Source organism: Ips typographus, linkage group LG3 (genome assembly GCF_016097725.1).
Source record: "Ips typographus isolate SLU linkage group LG3, UJ_Ityp_2.0, whole genome shotgun sequence".
NCBI lineage: Eukaryota > Metazoa > Arthropoda > Insecta > Coleoptera > Curculionidae > Ips > Ips typographus.
This window is the reverse complement of record NC_138424.1, coordinates 18496319-18514683: the sequence shown is the minus strand read 5'-3', so window position 1 is coordinate 18514683 and position 18365 is coordinate 18496319. Positions and strand designations below refer to the sequence as shown.

Here is an 18365-nt window from a genome sequence, read left to right as displayed (position 1 = left end):
GGACTGAGGAACATTTTGGACTAATTACAGTCGCTAAAACCCCAAAAATGACAAAAATATTTAGTTTCCAAAATTTTGATGGTTTTCCAAAAAAAAGTCGAATATGTCTGACTTTCTGCACCCAGTGGACTGAGGAACATTTTGGGCTAATTACAGTCGCTGAAACCCCAAAAATGACAAAAATATGAAATTTTCAAAGTTTTGATGGTTTTCCAAAAAAAAAGTCGAATATCTCTGACTTTCTGCACCCAGTGGACTGAAGAACATTTTGGGCTAATTACAGTCGCTAAAACCCCAAAAATTACAAAAATATGAAATTTTAAAAGTTTTGATGGTTTTCCAGAAAAAAGTAGAATATCTCTGACTTTCTGCACCCAGTGGACTGAGGAACATTTTGAGCTAATTACAGTCGCTGAAACCCCAAAAATGACAAAAATATGAAACTATCAAAATTTTGATGCAATTTTCATAAAAAAGTAAAAAAAGTCGATTATCTCGAAAACTGTATGAGTTACGGAAACTTTGCAAGATAGTGTAGATGTTCAGAATAGGTTTCTGCACCCATTAAACCAAGTTTACACCCACTTAGAACCAGGTAAACGCGGTCACAACTAGCAGAGCGTTAGTTTCAAATTTAACTCATTTTCTTTTTGTTTTTTGAACACCCGTATGTGGTCATTCGTGTTGCACTTAGCACGAGGTAAAAAAGCAGTTTAAAACGAACATTTTCAGCTTTTTACACACCCTGACACCTCGAAAATATGGAATTTTCAAAGTTTTGATGGTTTTCAAGAAAAAGTCGAATATCTCTGACTTTTACACCCAGTGGACTAAGTTCACACCCACTTAGAACAGGGCAAGTTTCAAATGTTTTTCTTTTTGTTTTTTGAACACTCTGTATACTATTTTCATTCGTGTTGCGGTTAGCACGAGATGGGGGAACATTTTGGGCTAATTACAGTCGCTGAAACCTCAAAAATGGCAAAAGTATGGAATTATCAAAATTTTGATGCAGTTTTCATAAAAAAGTAAAAAAAGTCGATTATCTCGAAAACTGTATGAGTTACGGAAATTTTGCAAGATAGTATAGATGTTCAGAATAGGTTAGGTTAGGTTAGGCAACTCATTTTTTCTTTGTTTTTTGAACACCCTGTATGTGGTCATTCGTGTTGCACTTAGCACGAGGTAAAAAAGCAGTTTAAAACGAACATTTTCAGCTTTTTACACTCGCTGACACCTCAAAAATATGGAATTTTCAAAGTTTTGATGGTTTTCAAAAAAAAAGTCGAATATCTCTGACTTTCTGCACCCAGTGGACTAAGTTTACACCCACTTAGAACAGGGCAAGTTTCAAATGTTTTTCTTTTTGTTTTTTGAACACTCTGTATATTATTTTCATTCGTGTTGCGGTTAGCACGAGATGGGGGAACATTTTGGGCTAATTACAGTCGCTGAAACCTCAAAAATGGCAAAAGTATGGAATTATCAAAATTTTGATCAAACTTTTCATAAAAAAGTAAAAAAAGTCGATTATCTCGAAAACTGTATGAGTTACGGAAATTTTGCAAGATAGTATAGATGTTCAGAATAGGTTAGGTAACTCGTTTTTTCTTTGTTTTTTCAACACCCTGTATGTGGTCATTCGTATTGCACTTAGCACGAGGTAAAAAAGCAGTTTAAAACGAACATTTTCAGCTTTTTACACTCGCTGACACCTCAAAAATATGGAATTTTCAAAGTTTTGATGGTTTTCAAGAAAAAAGTTGAATATCTCTGACTTTCTGCACCTAGCGGACTTTTTACACCCACTTAGAACAGGGCAAGTTTCAAATGTTTTTCTTTTTGTTTTTTTGAACACTCTGTATACTATTTTCAATCGTGTTGCTGTTAGCATGAGATGGAGGAACCGTTTTAAACATTTTGGGCTAATTACAGTTGCTGAAACCTCAAAAATGGCGGAAATATCGAATTTTCAAAATTTTGATGCAATTTTCGAAAAAAGTCGATTATCTCCAAAACTGTATGAGTTACGGAAACTTTGCAAGTACTATGTTCAGAATACGGTCACAACTGGTAGAGCGTTAGATTGAAATCTTACTGTCTTTCTTTTTGTTTTTTGAACACTCTGTATATCTTCAGTCGTGTTACGGTTAGTTAACGAGGTGGAACAGCAGTTCAAAAGGAATTGTGCTTTTTACAGTCACTGAAACCTCAAAAATAACGGAAATATACAATTTTCTAAAAATTTATTCAATTTGCCAATAAAAAGTCAAATATCTTAGACACAGTTAGAGATACGGAAATTTAACAAGAGACAAAAATGTTTAGACTACAGCTGCTAGATTCGAAAATTTAAATAACTGAAATTTGTACTCAAAACACCCCCCCCCCCCTGAAATTTGTACTCAACTCCCTGTATTTACAGGGTGATTTTTTATATTTTACTCAATAGCTTACTCTTTAGTAAAGTAGTCCTTAAATTAGCAAAGTTAAGAGAATCGTCAGAATCTGATTTTAAAATTGACAATCACTTTCATGTTTTGATTATTTTAAATTTTTGGCTCAAAAATATGTCGCCTTTTTTAGTTTTTATTTTTTTTCTGCTGTCAATTATTATTGTTTTATCCTTTTTCTCAAATACCTTTTTATTTTTTCCGTTCAAATGAAGTCTTAAATTTTGAAACTTTGACTTTGTGTAATTTCTGTTTGTTTCCTGTTATTCTTCTTTTCGTAAATTATTATTTTTTTCTTCTTTTAACTCATCTTTTTTTAATTTTTGTTTTAAAAATGTTTTATTTTAATCTAATAGAATACAGTTTTTATACAGTAGGTAGGTTGTTGGAATATGATCCAAGTAAAAAAAAACAAGTTTTAAAACCTGACTATTTGTATTAAAAAAAAATTAACAAACAGAAAAGTGAGAAAAAGGGAGCTTAACTGACTAACAAACAGTATGGTGCTTTAGGTTTTACAGATAATTCGCGAAAAAACAAAAAAAAAATAAAATGCATATAATAAAAAAAGAATTGAGATAATACAAGTTTGTCCTTGTTATTTCTAAAAATTCTGTGAATTTTTCATAATTTTTAAGGATAAAATGAAAAAACTTTGTAATTATCTCAATTCCTTTTTTCTTTTCATTATGTACTTTATGGTATTTTTTTGTTTGTTTTTTTTTCACTCATAATCTGTAAATTCTAAAGCAACATACTATTTTTCAGTCAGTTACATATGAACACACAAATTTTTATTTAAATATCCAAAAGAGGGATTTACTAATTCAAATTTGTATTTTCTTAGAAACCTTACTCGTTACTCCCCCTGGCTCTTCATTTGATTGTTTCAGGTTTTTTCTTAATTTAAATACACTTATTTAATATTTTAGTTAGACAACAATGGAGAAAAAAGTGGTGGTCGAAGGGATAGACTATTCATTAATCAAAATCCCAGAGCAAACTGGACAAAAGAGAAAAGAAGAAAATCAACCCTCTGAACTGGTAAGAGTAATTTTAGGAATTCAATTTTGACTATAATGATTATTATGATAATTTGCAGACACAGAGAATCAATCCCGTTGCAACGTACGTTAAACAAATATTTTATTTTCAAGCAATTGGAATCATGTTTTTTCTTTGTAGGTTTCGTTTCGATGGGGTCAAATGGACTTTAATACCGAATGAAGAACAGAAATTTCCGAGGACTTTCGTAGTCACTGATACCAGAAAGCCTAAAAGCAGTAAGTAATCCTGTAAATTCAAGTAAGTGCAGTATTTTTTAATACCCCAGCAAAATCAAATTATTTCTTGGATCAGTATACTTTTTTAAATAGGTCTGTCCAAATAGGGTCAACAATCAAACCTAAATATAATAGTTGCCAAAAGGAAAATAAATCAATTCATTCCAAAAAAGACAATCTAACAAAGTTTTTAAAGCGTTTTAGAATGAAAATCTAAAAAATGCAACTTTCATTACTCCTTAACCAAACTAAACACGTGACTGCAATCTCTTATCGTTAACAGACTTTAGTAATTAGATTGTATTAACATTATTTTCTTCTGGGGTAATAAAAATACTACATTTATTAGAACTTCTTCAGTAAAGAAGTCACACAATACTAACTGCCGCATTTATTATGGAAAAACCGTCAATTTAGGATGTACGGGAAGTAGATACCAACTAGCTGAATTTAAATGAAACACTCTGTAGGTATACTGTTTCTTTTATGGATTCTACGACAAATTCAAGACATATTTCATGTATAATATCATATACAGGGTGTCCCGCGAGGTAAGGGACAAAATTTCACTACGTGTTCTTTAGGTGAATTCGAGTCAAAAATGTTCTATGAACATGGGTCCGCAAATGCTTCCTTACCGAGATATGATTTTTTAAATTTAATAGTTTGTACCATTACCAAAAACTACAATGGATCTCATCCACATTATTAAAAGGGCTAGACTATGCTTACAATGGGAAAATGGGCACTTTGAACAATTATTATAAACAGTTATTTTCCAAGAGGTATTAATTTTTTTTGTAAAAAAATATTTTTGTGAGGTTATTGTACTTTTCAACATAATAAAACTATTAAACTTAAAAAAATCATATCTTGGTAAGGAAGCATTTGCGGACCCATGTCCAGATAGTAGAACATTTTCGACTCGAATTTACCTAAAGAACACGTAGTGAAATTTTGTCCCTTACCTCGCGGGACACCCTGTACCTATCTGTATCTGTTTCTGAGTTATTTATACCATTTTATGTAAAATTTTAAATTTGCAATACCTAAAACCTGACCTGTAACAATGATGGAAACAGTCAAAAACAACTCCATGAAATAAAACTACAAAACCTGCTTAAAACCGCTTCTACTTAATACAGTGTTGTAAATCACATTAAATGCTTGTTTATAGGTCTATGAATACAATTTTGACAGTTTTATGACAGACAAATGTATGTTTCGGACCAAATTTAATCTGTTGCAAACGTGTCAACTGTCAAAATCTGATCCATAAAGCTGTTAAGCTAAAACTATCAGATTAGACTTAACTACGTTAAACCCTGCTTGCTTAAAAGCACTGTTACAGTTGTAAATCATATCAATTGCTTGTATAGGTCCTATTAGTGGAAATTGCATAGTCGTGACGTATATCTGTTAATTTTTTATCATATTTCAGTCTGTCATAAATTTGCAAACTGTCACAATCTTATCCATGAGGGTATAAAATGATAAAAGTTAAAATTCTCATAAATAGGTTTTTTAGAACTCCATGAAGAGGATTTTTGACAGATGTGACGTGAAGCTGTTTTCCGGAGCTAGTTCCATATGTCAAAATGCTACTAACTGTCAAATACCACTCTAGGAAGCTGTCAAATTATGAAACATTGCTTAAAGACAGTGCAATCAGTTCAAATCATATTTAATGCTTGTTCAAAGGTCTATGAATACAATTTTGACAGTTCACTGACATGCATGTTTCGAACCAAATTCAATTTGTTGCAACTGTCAAAATCTGATTCTTAAAGCTATTCAACTAAAAGATCACTTGAAAAGCTTTTAACATCGTTAAATGTGCTGTATAGCTTCATAAGTTAAGTTTTGACAGATAACACGTCTATTTTGGACATATTTAAATCTGTCACAATGGTGGTGACCGTCAAATATTATCCATGAAGCTATAAAACCTGCTTAATCATACAGTTGTAAATCATATTGCTTGTTTAAAGGCCCATTAGTAGAAATTGGATAGTCCTGACGTATATTTGTGTATTTTGAGCATATTTCGATCTGTCATAAATTTGGAAACTGTAAAATATCACTCCATGAAGCTACAAAACTACGTAACTAGTTTAAAATCAACACCACGTCAAATACTACTCCATGAATCTATCAAACTATAAAATGTTTTTTTTATAGGTCTAGGAATACAATTATGAGTTAAAATGCACATAAAATGTTTTTTTTTTAGAATAGGATTTTTGACAGATTTGTTTCATATGTCAAAATGCGAAAAACTGTCAAATACCACTCTAAGTATAAGGCTATAAAATTTAAAAAAATATGTTCAATAGCAATACAGTATAAACTATTTTAAGTAAATTTTATAGGTTTATTAAGTGAATTTTGCTAGTTGTGACTTCTTCCAAAAATGTTTTAAGAAGTCAAGAATTCTATTCGTTTTGATATCATTCATCAACAGACACTTAAACGATTTGCAAAGTATAAGAATGCAGAACTAAAGCAAAAGTTAAAAAAAACTAAAAAAGTTTGGGAAATTTTAGTGAAATCTGGCAACTTTGAGGAAATCATATCATTTTTATTATTATATTTTGTCATTTTGCACCATCAAGTGTGCAGAGAAAATTTGACGCCACGATGACATAATTTGGCATTTGGTCATAATATTATTTTGTACAATTACATCATCGTGACGTAAAATTTGGTGCCTTTGGTGTTATTCAAGCAAAACTGTCTTGCGCATAACGTAGAAATTCATTTATTTGTATTTATTTCAAAAATTATACATTTTTCAAATAAGTTACATAACACAAACTTGCCCTAATCTATTCCGTTTAATTATTTTTCATGTTTTTCTACTTTCACTCTTGTTTTTCTTCTTCTTCTATTGCTTTATCTGATTACAGACCTTGGCTATCATCATGGTTATGCGGATATTATTGGCTGCGCATCGGAACAGTTCAGTAGATGTTGCTCCAAATCATTTTCGCAGGTTAGCCAGCCATGAAATTCTTCTTCTTCCAGGTCCTCGTCGGCCATCAACTTTGCCTTGGGTTTTGGAGAATTCTGTATTTGTTATTTCTCATGATATGGCCAAAATACTCTAATTTTCTACGCTTCACAGTAAGCATGATTTCAGGCTCACATCCCATTCTTCGGAGCACTTCTTCGTTTGTAATTCTTTCTATCCAAGAGATTCTAAGAATTCTTCTGAAAATCCACATTTCAAAAGCTTGCAGCTTTTTTTCCATAGCATCTGACATCGTCCAAGCTTCCACACCGTACAGAAGAGTGGAGTGACTATTCTCTTCTTTAGAGCCAGATTCAGATCTCGACCTGACAGAAGCGGTCTCATCTGCATAAACGTACTTCTCGCTATTTCAATTCTCTGTTTCATCTCCTGTGAGTGATCCCAGTCCCCGTTCAACGTGCAGCCGAGATAAGTGAACTTTGCTTTCCTCTCAACTGGCTTATTGTTTATATACACGCTACCTGGTTGGACTGGATTTTTACTAATCACCATATATTTAGTCTTATTGACATTTAAGTTAGTAGCCCGTACTCCTCACTAGTTTGGTTGACCCTGTCTAACAACTCTTGTAGTCCCTCTATATTGTCCGATAACAAGACGGTATCATCAGCATAGCGCATATTATTGATGATTTCACCGTTAACTCTGATGCCTCGATTTGTGTTTTTTGGAGCCTCCTTGATAACGCTGTCGTACACCTCTTTTGATGTTAATGTATTCTGTCTGCCTATTTTCAACTCTGACTGTAGCTTTTTGGCCTCAGTAGAGGTTAGCGATAATGTCTTTTCCATCCAGTCCAATATCTGTTAACATCTCTATCATTTTTCCATGCTGGCATCTGTCAAAAGTCTTGGTGTAATCCAAGAAACACATATACACGTCGCAGTTTACCGTCTCTGCATCGCTGAACCAAGACCTGGACTGCAAACAATGCTTCCCGCGTTCCTAGTCCCTCTCTGAACTCGAATTGTGTTTCTTCGTTGTTCTCTTCTTCTGTCCTATCTTAAGTACATGGCACATCAGGCTAATGGTGCGGAAGTCCTCGCACGATTTTGCATTGGGTTTCTTGGGCAATGTAATAAAGGTGGATGAAAGCTATCTTTCTGGGATTGATCCGGTATCATAAATTTTGTTAAAAAGCGCAGTTTTAGTGTTTCAATGGCATCTTCTTCCATAATTTAAAAAATTTCAGATGGTATTTATACAACTGGACCCGTTGCTTTTCCGTTCTTCATGAGTTTAATTGCCTGCTTTACTTCTGATATGGTGATTTGTGGACCTTCAACAGTATCAAAGATTGGTTTTTCCTGTCGTTGTTCATCCTCAAAAAGATATTCCGTATTGCAAATGTGAAATTTAACATAAAATTGTAAATTTTAAACCATACAGATAGGTATATGACGTTATACATGAAGTAAGTCTAGAATTTGTTGTAGAAATGTTGTGGGTGTTTCATTTAAAATAAGTGAGTTGGTATCTACTTCAGGTATAATCAAAAGTGAATTGTTTTGAAAACCATACCGTCCAAACCGTAAAACAAACACTACGATTTATTCAAGGTTTTATTTCTTAATAACTAATTAAATTGCGATTAATTTTAACAGTATATTCATCGGTGCAGCCTGTACCAAATAGCAAAGTGAAGCAAATTGATGAGTCCAAAAAGGTTAATTTTCGAAAAAACTGTTCGAATAATCACGTCACGAGTTCAACAAGTCAAAGCTCGACATCAAACGACAATACAACATCTAAAGTGCGTCTTAATATACCACTGCCAGTATTGTCTGGTGAGTGAATTTCGTTTTTCTTTCACATTTCAAGTCTTTTTCTAGTTCTAAAATATTTCTGTAGAATTTATTAGCCTGTGCGCCTATGCATGATCTTCTGATTTTCTGTAACCGAGCTTTTTCATGAACAAATAATAGAAAAAATGTGAAAAAGCTTCTAGATCCAGTTTTTGGGATTGTTCAAGAGTAATTATTTTGATTAATTTTCTGGATAAGAATAACACAACCTCTGGAATCATTTGCATTAAAATTTGCGTCTTGAACTACTTTTTCACCTCGTGTTAACCGCAATACAAATGTTCATATACAGGGTGTTAAAGTAAAAAAGTTAAATATGAAACTAACGCTCTGCCAGTTGTAATTACGTTTCCATTGACCAAAAGTCATTCTGAACATTTTTCAACTTTAATCCGGTAACCTTTAACTCCGTGTTTTGTAACTTCTTTAGATGCCTGCGCAAAATCCTGGTCTTCCATTGATTTACCAAAAACATGATTTCATCTTTATTTTCTCTTTCTTTCTCATCTTCTTTCATCATCATCATCAACCTATACTGTGCACTGCTGGACAAGAGCCTATTCCCTCATCCAGTTTCCAGCGAGTCTTCCTATGTCGTCATTCCATCAGGCTGGTGGGCGTCCTCTGTTTCTGTATGCTTCCAGTCTTGGTCTCCCTTGTAATATTTTTTTTGTCCATCGGCCATTGGTTACTCTGGCCACATGATCCGCCCAGTTTCACTTCATACTCAGAATGGTCTCGACAGCATCTCTTACTCCTGTGTTGTATCTGATGGTTCTATTTGGAATCTTCCAATTGTGATGTTTAACACAGGAAGTTCAATTCTCTTGAAATCGATTTTAGAGTTCTTATAGGTTTGCAGATGAAAATTGTTAACAATAACTTCACAATCGTGGCTTACTTCTACAAGGTATGATCCTTTTAGATGGACATTTTTCTTTGTTGATCCACAGAGTTGATGTGCCACTACTTGGTTTGGGATAATAAGCATTCACTTCTGCTGTTCCAATCTTTTTCCATTTTGAAGAGTTTTTGTTGAATTTTAGTATCTGTTCTTTACAAGGGTTCTGATCATCATTTTGATTGACGGAATTGGTTTCATGACAGAAGTATTCTTGTTCCTTCACGTTCTGGCAAGAGTTGTCAAAGGCAGCATGCTTTTCTTCGTTAAGGATCAGGTATTTTGAGGACGGAAAAATTGCTTTATAGGAATTCTGATTGGTAGAGGATACAGCTGATAAAGAATGTACTTAGAAACTTCTAATCCTAGAGGATTAGACCTTGTTGGAGGAATCCCAGGCACTTAATCCTACAGTTTCCGGAGTTGACTCGATGTTGGACCATTCCCATTGATAAACCGTTAAAACCAACCTGATTTTTGCGATTTTTGTCGAATCCGTTCAATTAGAATCCTACCCACTGCGCCAAAAAAACTAAAAAACGTAAATTTATTTCGGACGAGTTATAAAGTGAGCATTGCAAGTGGAGCATTCTGTTTCTAACAATTTTATATAAAAATACTTGCTGACTACACATTACATGACTTTTAAGTATGTAATTGGGTATTCCTAATAAAAGGGTTAGGTAGGAAACATACAACTGGCGGAAAGGAATGCGTTTCAATATGTGACACCTGGCACGAACAACTTAGTCATCGTTCTCCGAAGGATCGAAAGTCGTGGGCCAATACATTCCCAGAATTCGAACACACCCCCGAAGCCCCTGTTTAAGTTGGCGCCACTTCAACAAAAAAGTGACGTAATCGCAGTTCTAAAGTCCATTCTGATTAAAGGAGGCTCCCGACAAGTCTATGCTAGATAAGGTGACGATTCGACCTTCTGAGAAACGAGAATGCCGTTGTATATGTCTAGCCGCGTGACTAAAATATAGTAAAAGTTAGCAGTTCTCAAACGGTTTTAGTACGTCTGTCTGTTAACATAATAATTGTAACAATTAAAACATTTTTAACCAAACAAAAAATTAAATAACCTATTTTTTCCAACAGAGTTACTAAATAAGGCAAGATTACATGAGGGGCACATTATAAATATTCAAACTACCAGGAAAAACCTGTGGTAATAATAATTTATTTTAAAAAATTCCATGAATAGCATTTATTTATCTATGGTAATTTCATTGTAATTAGTTACAGTATCTGTCAATTTTTAATTAAGCAGCGGCAACATATTCTATCTGGTTTTTGGTAAACTCGTTATTTTCCTTTTTTCCAAGATATTTGGATGTTTTGCTAATTAAGTATAATATTGGCATTAAGTGGTTTAAAAAACATTCAAAGTTATAAATTTGCTTATATAACTTTGAATGCATTTTGTTTGTTATTTATATAAGAAATTACATCAAACCAAAATTTTCTATATAATTTGCTTGTTAAATATTTGTCAATTTTAAGGTGGGACAAAAATATTATGGTTGAATGTCCTTTCTCACTGTCAGAAAATGAATAATAACTGTCTAAAATGTCAAAACAGAAGCTTTACGAGAAACGCAGTACGAAATTGATGAGGCTACATAATACTTTGGCTGGTGATCAAGTTGTTCCTACGCGTTTCCGCTAAATCATTAAGTAAATTTGTAGAACTCGATGTTTCTGAATTACTGGAAAAAATGCGACGTAAAAATTGTGTTTTAAATTTACATCACCATCAAAATAGATGGTTTTTGTGTCGAGAGGCTTTACAATTTATGCGTTCATAACATAGATTCCAGTAAAGTAAGATAAGAAACATTATATAATTTTTAATGGTAAATATTATTGGGGTGGTTGGATCTTGGACAGTAAAACACGTTTATTTAACTAACTAATAAACTTGTATTAATACTAAAAGAGAAGTGAACATTATTGTAATACAACCGACCGACCGACACACGTATTCTAGAACCTTCGAACGTCAATTAATTTTAGGTGGCGTTGCTTGTCAACCTGTACAATGTTGCCACTGTTACAACAGGTTATTTTATAAACCCAACACTCCCACGTAAAATAAACAGTTGTAACATACTACTTAATTTTTAGTAAATCTAAGAAGCACTTAATACCTAACTGACTTACAAATCTCTTAAATTTGATTACTGACAATGCTTTGGTGAAACCATCTGCTGTTTGATCATTGGTAGAAACATATTGAAAATTAATTAAACCTAAAACATATTGATCCCGAACAAAATGAAATTTTATGTCGATATGTTTTGTGCGTGGATGAAACACTGGATTTTTAATAAGTTTTAGAGCACTTTGATTGTCGACGTACATATTAACGGGCAAAATTATGTTTTCACCGAGGGCTTCTAGTAGATTTTTCAACCATATGGCTTCTCTGGAGGCTGTTGAGGCTGCCACATACTCAGCTTCTGTAGTGGACAAGCTCACACACTTCTGCTTCTGGCTTTTCCATGTTACAGCACTGTTGTTGATTAAGAAAACATAGCCTGTTGTAGAACGTCTTGTGTCTATATCACCTGCAAAATCAGAATCACAGTAGCCACTTAGATTAATGCCACAAGGGTCACTTTTATAGTGAATGCCAATGTTTAAGGTGCCCTTTAAGTACTTGAAAATTCGTTTAACAGCATTCCAATGAGCTGTGGTGGGATTTTGCAGATAACGACTTACTAGTCCAATCGAATACATAATGTCTGGCCGACTTACAATTGCCAAAAACATCAGTGATCCTACTGCTTCTCTATAAGGAATATTTTCTATTGGTTTGCCAAGATCCTTGCTTAAACTGGAATTAGGATCTGCAGGTACCGAGACAGGATTTGAATCTTCTTGTCCAAATTTATGAACAATTTGATGAATGTACTTTGACTGATGGATGAATATTGAGTCATCTTTAAGTCGCTCAATTTGCAAGCCCACAAAGTACTTTGGATCTTCAATTATGGTAATTTGAAACCTCTTCTGTAACTGAACAAGCACTAAGTCCAATTCTTCATCACTGTCAGATAGTAGAAGACCATCATCAACATATAATGCTAGAAAAACTTTTCTGTCAGTCTTAATGTAGACACAATTGTCAGAAGTACATTGATAAAAACCAATGCTTTGACAAAATTCCTTGAAAGTCTCATTCCATACTCGAGGAGCTTGTTTTAGGCCATAAAGGGCTTTATTTAGTTTGCACACTTTTTGTTTATTATTGTTTAATCCCTCAGGTAAGTCTATATACAATTCTTCACTTAGTATGCCGTAAAGGAAAGCAGTTTTGATATCGAACTGCCTCATTTTCATTTTCTGTTGTGCTGAAAGGGCTAAAAGTACTCTTAGTGTGTCATACCTTGTCGTGGGGGAAAAAGTCTCCTGAAAATCTACACCCTTTACTTGACTAAACCCTTTTGCACATAGGCGAGCCTTAAAACGAGGTTTGTGACCATTTTCAGCTTCCTTAACTCGGAAAACCCATTTCGTCCCAATTGTACTTCTGTTTGGTGGCAAATTAACTAACTCCCACGTTTTGTTGACTTCCAAAGCTTGTAGTTCTTCTTGTATGGCTGCCTTCCATTCCTGCTTATTTGGACAACTAATGGCTTCTTGGTAACTGGAAGGAACACTTATTTCTGTAAAATTAATCTCAGAAAAGTCAAGATCAAAGTTTTGACACAAATATTCAGGTGGATGTATATCTTTTCTAACTCTTAAGTTGTAAGGTGATACTTGTTCATTGTCAGTGTCATTTTGTCCTTGTATATCAGGTTCCTCAAAATAGTTTGGGTCAAGGTCATCTTGAGCATCTAAATTGTCAGATCTGTTATTTTCTATTGGAAGTAGAACACAGTTTTGTCTTGGGGTTTTAAATTCACTATCTTCATTAAAAATAACATGACGAGAAACTTTTATTTTATGTGTCACAGGATCATACAACCTGTAATTCGTTGAATCCCCTTCATAACCTACAAAAACATACCTCTCGCTTTTCTTATCCAGTTTGGTTCTTAAAGTGCCTGGTGTTAACAAATAGGCTTCACAACCAAAAACTTTGGTGTGTTGTAAGTTAGGCCTTTTACCAGTCCAGTGTTCATAAGGAGTGGTTTCAGACTGCTTTGTAGGTGTCCGGTTCAGCAAATACACAGAAGTATTTACTGCTTCTGCCCATAAAGTTTTAGGCAAATCCTTGTCAAATAACAGAGCTCTTGCAGACTCCATTATGGTCCTGTTGTCTCTCTCACAGCGACCATTTTGCTCCGGTGTATAAATACCTGTAGTTTCTAAAACTATACCACTTTCAGATAAATACTGTTTTAGTGACTCATTTACATATTCTCGCCCATTGTCTACACGCACTCTTTGAACTTTGTGCCCAAATTTAGTGTTGCACAAGGAAATAAAGTTCTTAAAACATTGGGTTACATCACTTTTATGTCTAATAAAATTTACTGACCTGTAGCCTGTATAATTGTCTTTAAAAAGAACATAGTATTTGGATCCTCCAATACTATCTTCACTCATCGGTCCACAGACATCGCTGGAAATTAACTCACCTGGTTTTGATACATGTTTTTCAGTGTTTTGGAATTTAAGTTTGTGTTGCTTGGCATATACACAGCTTTCACAAAAGAAATTGTCATTTATGTCTGTTATACTTATTCCACTTACAAGATTCTTTGTGAATAGTTCCTTAATGTACTTGATATTTAAATGTCCGAGTCTTTCATGCCATTGTTTTAAAGTCCCTGTAGAAACTACATTTACCTCAGTAATTGCATTTTTGTTCTGTAGGCGAATCAACACTCTATAAAGGTTGTTTTCGTAAGGTACTGCAGTAGCCACCACTTGGCCACTTTCAAAAATTTCGGCCTTCTGGTTGTCCTTAAAAATAGTAAAACCTTTATTTGTTACTGCACCTTCTGAAAACAGATTTCTCCTTAAGCCGGGTACAAGCCATACGTCTGTCATAACGCCTTTACACCAAGTCCCATTTACAAACTTCTCTATCAAAATTTCTCCGATTCCTTGAACTGGAAGTTCTTTATTATCGCCGAGTTTTACGAATAAGTTTTGAACTTTTCGAACTGATGTAAACATACTTTCCGAGTGACACATGTGTCTACTAGCGCCACTGTCTAAAATCCAAATGTCACTACAGTCAATGTCAACTTCAGGCACACTGTCATCACTGTCTTCAATGTTGAAAGCTCTTCCATTTGCAGTGTTGCCAGAGTTACCACTTCCACTTTGATGTCTAGCTCGACCACTTTCATGTCCACTATATCCAGATCCAGGAAAAACTGTCCCGCGCTCTCGTTCATTGTCATTTTGTCCACCGCTGCTGCTTCTATGAGTGTTACCTCCTAATTGTTGCCTTTTCGGACATCGGCAATCCTTTGCAAAATGTCCCCTTTTTCCACAATTATAACACTTCACATTTGTTGACGGTTTTCTTTGTGGAGGCCCTGTGTTTCTAAAATTTCTATTGCCAAACTTGTTCATTTGTGTGGCAGCTAAAGCATAATCTTCATTATGTTCGCTTGTACTTAAATTTCTTTCTTCATCAAGTAATCTCGAGGTCAAGTTTTCAATAGTCTGTCTAGCTTCATCCATAGACAACCAAGCTTGTCGGAATGGACCATATTTTGGTGGAAGAGTGCTCATTATTTTTGTAATAACAGCAGTGTCACTCAACTGGTCTCCTGAATTTTTAATTTGCATTGCTAGATTTTCAACCTTTGAAATATGCTGAGCCATTGAATCTGTGGGTAGCATTTTGTACTGATAAAATTGTTCGTGTACCAACATTTTATTTGTCTCCGTTTTTACGTCATAGATCGAGTTTAACTTGTCTAAAACTTGTTTACTGGTCTCACAGTTTTCTATTAGTGAAATTTGATTTAGCCCCATTGCTGCAGTTATTATACACATTGCCTGAGCATCTTTTTTATTCCACAACTCACCCTCTGCAAATACTTCTGGTTTCGGGGTACTGCCATCTGCAATTCCATACAGGCCTTTAGCTCGTAGGGCGCACTTAACTTGGAATTTCCACTGTTGATAATTTTTGCCTTCAAATTTAGCTATTTGAGCAATATTTCCCAGATCGACGTTACTCATCTTAATGGATTCTTCTTCAGAAAATCAGGTCCAACTAGTTTTAACCTCAACTTCTCTTCTCGATCCGTTGAGTTGATTCACGATCCTTTGCTGCCTCAAGCTTTTATTGACGCCTTTTTTATTTTATCGATCGATACGTCCGACACACGGGTTGCTTCACTTTTTCTTTTACTTCACTGTCCAAACCACTCTGGGCCCATAACCTATTGGGGTGGTTGGATCTTGGACAGTAAAACACGTTTATTTAACTAACTAATAAACTTGTATTAATACTAAAAGAGAAGTGAACATTATTGTAATACAACCGACCGACCGACACACGTATTCTAGAACCTTCGAACGTCAATTAATTTTAGGTGGCGTTGCTTGTCAACCTGTACAATGTTGCCACTGTTACAACAGGTTATTTTATAAACCCAACAAATATCTCGAAAACAACAAAATTTAAAGAGAAACTTTCAAAAAAGTCAGTTGCAGAAACGAAAAATTATGATATCAATTACTAGGGCTGCCAAACCAAAATCCGTGGTTGTCACTGATTTTATTTAGGTCTGGCAACGCTGGAATGATCAATGTATAGTTTTTCAAATAATAGTTATTTACCTAACATGTGCGGAAAGTGGTACTTTCTCGTTTGGGCAAGCAGTTAAGGAGCGGGAAAGGCGCTTTCCTATATGTGATAGGTACAACATTTTTTTGGGCAACTGCAGTCTCGTACAGGAAAGTACCACTTTCCACACTGGTTAAGTTTAATTATTTTCCTACTCGGGATGTGGTAAAGTTACTTTTCCGCACTCATTTTATTTAAAAAAAATATATTGTATATTTGATTTTTGTAACTACCAAAATGGCCGATTTAGGCACTATTAAAATGGAAAATGTCATATCTATTATTCAGTTTATTTCAATCTAATTTATCAACAAAAATATATTTTTTTTTTAATTTTTTATAGAACTTTACAGACTGGTAATAACAGAATCTATAAAGCTACATAGCGATATAGTTACGCACCCTGTAACTATCAAAGTTACTTAGGGTCTGTTAAAATGAAAACTGTCAAATTCTTCAATTTTTAAACTACTACCCAATAAATAGCTTTAACATGTGACATTTCTATACAGGGTGATGAAAAGAGAATTTGAGAAGCTATACAAATAAACATACTGAATCAATTTAATTTTCTGATCAAAAAAATCTACCACAAAGCACTAATAATGGAAATAGTGAAGAAGTTAAATTGTTGGAAGTAAACCAAAGTTTAACTGTCATTTTGACACTCTGTATTACTAACACGGTAGACCGAACTACAAATGTTTGTTTAATTTATTGAAAATTAAAATTTAACCTAACGCATGCGGAAAGCGTTTTTACCGCTCTTTAACTGCTTGCCCGAACTCGGTTTTGCAGTGTTCAGGCAACTGCACTTTCGTGCATGAAAATACTACTTTTCGCACTTGTTAGGTAATAGTTAAAAGTGTGGAAAGTGATACTTTCCCGCACGCTGACTGAAGTTGCCCAACCGAGGGTAGCGAGTTTGGGCATCAGTCGAGTGCGGAGAAGGCACTTACCGCACGTGATAGGAACATCATTTTTTCTACGAGCGTATCCAATAATCAGAAAAAACAATAATTGAATATAAATTCACATTCTGCCACATTTACTTTTCCAGAAAATCTATATTTTATGATAAAGTTAATTATTTTATAACTCGAATTGTATTAGTATAATATAAATAATTTCTAATAATTTACTACTCCCTAACACCAAGAACCATATAATTCCTTATGAATATTTCTAAGTAATGTTTGCTGTTTCAAACTAAGTATTTTGAATATTTGACATTCTGTATAAGAATTTAAGAACATGTTGTTTTCAAAATATCTTCATTCTGTAAATTGATTCAAAAAAGTCCGTACTAAAGGTTGAAAAGGTATAGAATAGCCTATTATTTCTTAAAAACTTGTAATAGCTTCCTGTATGTTGCTTTAAACTCTTTTAGCAAGTGTCCATCTTTTCGCATTTGTATATTTAAATGAAATTGATCAAACTGACACAATTTTCAGAAGCTGACCAGGCCAATCAAATAGGAGAAATCATTAACGGTCTTAGCGCGCAGAGCGTAGCTTTCCTAACCACTAACGTTATGAAGGAAGTCAACCAACTTTGCGGTGACTATTTGGAAGAAGAACTGAAACTCCATTTGGGTGCGGAAAAGTACACGGCAATCGCCCACGGACAGACCGTTTCCCTAGATGAGCTTCGGAACAGTCAATTAGTAGAAGCTGGTAAGTTTTGTACCAATTAAATTGCAACCTACTAAGCCTTGACTGGTTTAGACCGCGTTATCAGTGACAAAGTCAGGTGGTTTTCACTGCAAGACCAGATAAAACGAGAAGGGGCTAATAAAGTTGAACTAGCCAAGAAGAGCCGGAAAGGGGGAGTGAAAGCTGGAAAAAGTGTTGTAGTCCAGACTAGTCCGGTCTTACATTCTCAAACACTTGACTGCGTCAAGATTAATGATAAAGCAGACACGGAGAATAAACGCGGGAGTAAGAAAGTATCGCCCCGAAAAAGTACAAAGCAAAACGATCTTTTAATTGAAAAGGTAGGTTTAGTATTTTATTCAGTTACTACCTCAGTGTCTACCATAGTAAGGTTCAAAATAAAAATGTTTTCTTCTAATGTGGTTTAGTCATTACATTAGGAAAACAATCCTTTTCGCT

At 34.3% G+C, this 18365-nt stretch overlaps 1 protein-coding gene across 2 annotated transcripts in view; it reads left to right on the top strand.

The window, feature by feature from the left end:
- Positions 1 to 18365, top strand: part of LOC145726112 (uncharacterized) — a 134741-nt gene that overhangs the window by 69559 nt on the left and 46817 nt on the right. For both annotated transcript variants that reach the window (XM_081975059.1, XM_081975058.1), the window contains exons 3-7: positions 3386 to 3497; positions 3556 to 3581; positions 3639 to 3736; positions 17706 to 17927; positions 17979 to 18247. In XM_081975059.1, coding sequence (XP_081831185.1) covers positions 3396 to 3497; positions 3556 to 3581; positions 3639 to 3736; positions 17706 to 17927; positions 17979 to 18247 — 717 coding nt within the window. In that variant the 5' untranslated portion in view covers positions 3386 to 3395. The remainder of the gene's footprint in view (positions 1 to 3385; positions 3498 to 3555; positions 3582 to 3638; positions 3737 to 17705; positions 17928 to 17978; positions 18248 to 18365) is intronic.